At 33.5% G+C, this 5683-nt stretch overlaps 1 protein-coding gene across 1 annotated transcript; it reads left to right on the top strand.

Moving 5' to 3' along the window:
• LOC112529540 (expansin-A7-like) lies at positions 1-2564 on the top strand. Its single transcript, XM_025140862.1, has 3 exons — positions 1-154; positions 1008-1317; positions 2112-2564. Exons 1-3 carry the CDS (start codon positions 1-3, stop codon positions 2428-2430), a joined length of 783 nt encoding a protein of 260 aa, XP_024996630.1. The 3' UTR covers positions 2431-2564.
• The last annotated feature ends 3119 nt before the right edge of the window (positions 2565-5683 follow it).

The following is a 5683-nucleotide window of genomic DNA, read 5'->3' on the forward strand; positions in this document are numbered from 1 at the left end:
ATGGCTTCAATTCATCATTCATGGCGATTCGTCTGCTGCATCTTTAGCGTCGTCATTCACTGCGGTTCGGCCATCTACCATGGCTACGTGCCGAGTCCGTGGACCCTCGCCCACGCCACGTTTTACGGGGATGAATTTGCATCCGAAACAATGGGTACGTTACATGCATTACAAGCTCGGCTTAATTCATAAGACGTAAAAAAATGTCTAAACGTCTTAATAGACTGTTACATTGTTATGGTGGGATGTTATGTATATTTATTTCAAAAGTGTCATAAGAACTTGTTATAACGTCCAAAAACGTTCTATCATGTTTGAACTTTACGTAGAAAGCACAAATATTTCGTTCTATAAATCTAAGGAGCTGCTTGGTTGTTTTTCGAACAAGTTCTGTATGGATAAAGTTGTCTGTGTGGATGAATTTGTCTGTATAAATTGAAAAAGTTTTTGTTTGAGAGGGTTTTCTCATAGACGGAAAAAACTTGGCTTTCTATATAAAACTCTCTTCTAAAAGCTTACTGAATAAGCCACATTATATATCATTAAACCACTACTAAAGAGTCAAGTATAGCTGACCGAATAAGCTGTGAGTTCCGGTAAGCTCTCGTAAAACTGCTAACAAACAGGCCTTAAGACATATAAGGAGGTGTTTGGGATTGCTTATAAAAGCTGTTTTTTAAAGTTATTTCAGTCTGACACCGGTGATAAGCTGTTTTCTAGTGTTTGGATAAGAAAAAAAAATTTGCTTATACCGGTGCCAAACCGGTAATAAGCAGTTTTTGATAAGTTAATCTTTCCTGACTTATGAAAAACTGCTTATTACCAATTTACAATTTTAACCCTGTTTTATTTAACTCCGATTTGAAACCACATAAGTTAATAAACACTTTTACAAAAAAGCATAAATTGTTTTAAATAAGCAATCTCAAACACCCCTAAAACAATCTATTATACATATATTGTTCAGAAATATGATGTTAATGAATTATGATGTTTGATGCATGCAGGAGGTGCTTGTGGATATGGGAACTTGATCAGTAATGGATACGGGACCGATACAGCTGCGTTGAGCTCAACAATCTTTAACGAAGGATATGCGTGTGGGCAATGCTATCAGATACGGTGCGTCCAGTCACGGTGGTGCTATGCAGGTTACACCACCGTGACCGCCACCAACCTCTGCCCACCAAACTGGTCTCAGGATTCCAACAATGGCGGATGGTGCAATCCTCCCAGAACCCATTTCGACATGGCTAAGCTCGCCTTCATGAAAATTGCTCAATGGAAGGCCGGCATCGTCCCAATAATCTACCGCAGGTGCATTTTTGTTCCTTTAATTTATTCGAAAGCTTCGAACTTCTTTAATTTCGGCACGCTATGGTATAAAATCGGTTTTATAAGACGTCAAAAATGTCGAATGTCTTAATAGACTGATTTACAAGACTTAAATTTATAGGATCAAACGATTGAACGCCATACACAAAAATGTTACAACAAGTTGATAAAACGTTTTTACGTTTTACTCGTCCTAACAAAATTTTTTAGGACAATATAGAAATAAAGTTGTTCCATTAGCATTTTTTTTTATTAACCTGGATATCCAACCCGCTATGTGAGCCGATTAATCTCAAGTCGACCACCTGCTTTGCAGATAGGCCGGAGTCACCCATTTGAACCTCTGTGGTTTATTCTTCCTTGTATTTGAACCTGGGACCTCCTGGTACTTTTGACCTTTGGAGTCAAGCTCAAACCAATCAGACACCACCCTTATGGTTCCCATTAGCATTTTATATGACACAATTCACAAAACTGTTTTATAAAACATTCTTTTAAAATATTGTCATATAAAAGGACTATTATGACATTTTATTTCAAAATTGTCCTAAAAACATCATGTCAACTTATTGTAACACGTTTACATATGATGCACAATTGTTTGGACCTATAAACTTTAGTCTTCTAAAACAGTATATTTAAACAATTTTAACGTCCGATAAAACCGATTTTGTCATAGTGGCAAGTTGTAACCTACTTTTTTTATCGTAGAACTATCTCCGCAAACAAGTACAAGATACCAAATTGTCTAACATGCTAATTTTTGGGTATTTTAGGGTTCCATGTAACGCTATTAGGAAAGGTGGCGTTCGATTCTCGTTCCAAGGAAACGGGTACTGGCTACTGGTGTTTACGATGAATGTTGCGGGTGCGGGTGACATCAAACAAATGTGGGTGAAAGGAACCAAGACGGGCTGGATCCGCATGAGCCATAACTGGGGAGCTTCGTACCAAGCGTTTGCGACTCTTCAGGGCCAAGCCCTATCTTTCCGGCTAACTTCATACACCACCAAACAAACCATTACAGCTTACAACGTTGCCCCGGCTAACTGGAAATTAGGGTTAACATACCAAGCCAAAGTTAACTTCCATTGATATGATTCATCGATTAATGTTTTGAAATTTGCTACTCAATCGTATCGTTGATGATCACTTAATTTCCTGATCATGATCATTTCATTTATACCCGTAATTTGAGAGGGTTTGAGTCATTATGTTGTACTGTATAATCGTCTGTCCCGTTAAAACTGAAAACGATATTTCAATGGGTTAGCAATGAATTTAGCCAATAAAAGACACAAATTTATTACGATACATTTAAGTTGATATTTTGAAAAAAAAAGTAGTTATATTATAATTTTTTTTTATTTGATACAAATTTAAAAAAAAAAACATTTAATTAAATGAAATATCTGATAACGATGTGTTTTTTATTAATAGCAGAAAATTTCGATTTTCATCTTACATAAATAAGAAGAAAAAGATACATTTTTTTTTTAAGCGAGCTTAAAATATAAAAATATTTTTTTGGATTAGTGTAAACAGATTTGTAGGTATATATCAGATAAATTACATAAAAATTCTAAAAATATTCAATATTTAACTAATTTTAAAGCTACCGATAAACTTTTAAAAAATGTAATTTATAAAATAAAATACATATTTTTAATGTATTTTTAGTTAAAATTATCATTAACTAATTAATAGTAGAAGGTACTCGCGCAATGCAGAGTGATCCATCCCGATTTTAATGTTACGTTTTTTTTTTGTCTCAGTCGATGTTATAGTACGGTTCTATGTGGTTTTGAAAAAACGATAATGTTTTTATTTTTGAATAAAATATAAATATGATGTTATCATAAAAATTTGAAAAAAAATGTATGTATTGATATTAGTACCATCTAACAATTTAAAAAATTTCGTTTTTTATGTAACTTTTTAATTTATTTTTTTTATTTTTGTTTTAATAATATAATTTTTTATAAAGATAATAATTAAATATTTTTGTTAAAACTCAATGATTATCCAAATTATATTTTAGATTTTTTATATTTAACATGAGATGTTTATCCTCTATTTGATTATGTTTATCTGTAGTTAGTTATACGAATTCAAATATAAAGTTTAATTCAATTGTATTTACGCATAATTTACTTGTAATCTTGAATTTTAAGTAATGCGCATCAATAAACAGTACTTAATGTATAAAAATGGTTTTTAATAGTTTTTGTGAATGTTTTATAATATAGTATAGATAATAAGAGATATAAAATGAGAAACGAAATGATGGGAAAGACAAATGAAAAAAAAAAACCACATAGACTAAAACCGTAACATACTCTAAAGGGCCGTTTACCAAACGCTTACTCGGGTAAATGAACACCAAGTCATTTTACCTTACCGGATGAATATGGTGAGGATCAAGAATTTTACCCGGTAAGAGTGAGAGAAGAACCAAGAGTCTTACCCGGTAAGTGAAGGCGACGAATCTTATCACGGTAAGCGCTTACCGGGTAAATTGTTGCATACGATACCGTTTTGGTGGACTAAAAAACTTATCCAGTAAGTAAATGATAGTGTTAAATTTACCGGTTAACGTTTACCCGATCAGTGTTTGGTAAACGGCCCCTAAGATCAAATAAAGCAGAAAAAGGAAAAAATAAATTAACTAACCTATTTAACTATAGTTACTTAGAGGGACCAAACGTGAAACAAGATGGCCACCACAATGATCAAAATTGTAATTAATTTAAAAAATAGATCAAACTTGATAACGAATGACAACTACATGGACCAACAATGTAACTTACTCTAGATATTTTATTACTAAAGATTCATCACTCATAATTTAAATACTTCTAAAATTCGACTCCATTCATATTTTTTTTATTAACCTGGATATCCAACCCGCTATGCGAGCCGACTAATCTCAGGACGACCATCTGCTTTGCAGATAGCCCGGAGTCACTGCATTTGAACCTCTGTGGCCACAAGGGGATTTTTATTCCTCCTTGGATTTGAACCTGGAACCTCCTGATACTTTTGACCTTTGGAGCCAAGCTCAAACCAATCAGGCACCACCCTTGTAGTTAGTCCATTCATATTTTAAACGTAAAGCTTCCAAGATTTTTATAAGTTAAAAATTACTTTACGACAACAAATTGGTAATATCATTAGAGGGGAAACATAACATGCCACAAGAGCGAGATGAGGTTTGGAACTCTACTGCGAACTAGACGTCTAGCATGACACATCGATTGGGTTCCCACTCCAGCTTTGAGTTAACTATTTCAGAGGCCGCTCAACTGTTCGAGCGCAATGCCATTTAAGAGGACTTTACCCTTGAAAAAGTAAAAGGGTAATCATATCGTTCTGAAAACATATCTAACTGTATATATATATTTCTTTTAGACGATGTTTTCATCTAACATGATGAAAAACACATTCTTAAAAAGATATGTCAAAAAAGCTCATATTTTATTTTACTTTTGAAAACTTTAAGCCACGCTTGTCAATATCTTAAAAAATCATTGTAATATAATTTAAATTCGTGAATTTAAATATAACACTTGCATACATCCACTGAATTACTAGGGATGACAAAAAAAACCGAAACCGATGGTGAAAACCGAAACTTTCGGGCCTGGTTTAGGGACATCTTATCGGGGACGGGGCAGGAATAGGGGACAAATTCGGGGATTTTAACGGGGATGGTGATCACCGCCCGACCCGATATGTATATATATATATATATATATATATATATAGGGGACTAATCAAATGAGAACTGATTAGTTTGTGATAACTGTGAGGTCCAATCTCAACCACAAATCAACGGATAAATTAGGAAATTAATAATTATGGTAGTTTGAGTTAAAATTATAATTAGAAGGCATATTAGGTATTTTTAAAAAACTCATCTCTCCTCTCTCATCTCTCTGACCTCCAATCTCCGGCCTCCAAATTAAAAACGTCAGAGGTCGGAGAGAGGAGTTTTTAAAATCTGTAACTATAGTTTTAACTCAAATTACCAAAATTACCAATTTCCTACTTTATTATTTGATTTGTGGTTGAGATTGGATGTTACCACAAACTAATTAGTTCTTCTTTGAATGTCCCTTAATATATATATATATATATATATAGACTTGGGATCATGTGAGACCAATGATTTTTCGTGAGACCCGTAAAACCAATTCTTCACCCTTGGATTAGATCTACAATTTGAAAATCTAAACATTCATAAACGCCACGAGACTTCTCAATAATCACAAAATTGCCACCGTGCAATTTAGACCATTAGATCATTAACTTATAAAGTTGATCAATGAACATAAATTGGTCTTAC

Source organism: Cynara cardunculus, assembly GCF_001531365.2.
Source record: "Cynara cardunculus var. scolymus isolate 2C chromosome LG 16, CcrdV1, whole genome shotgun sequence".
Lineage (NCBI taxonomy): Eukaryota > Viridiplantae > Streptophyta > Magnoliopsida > Asterales > Asteraceae > Cynara > Cynara cardunculus.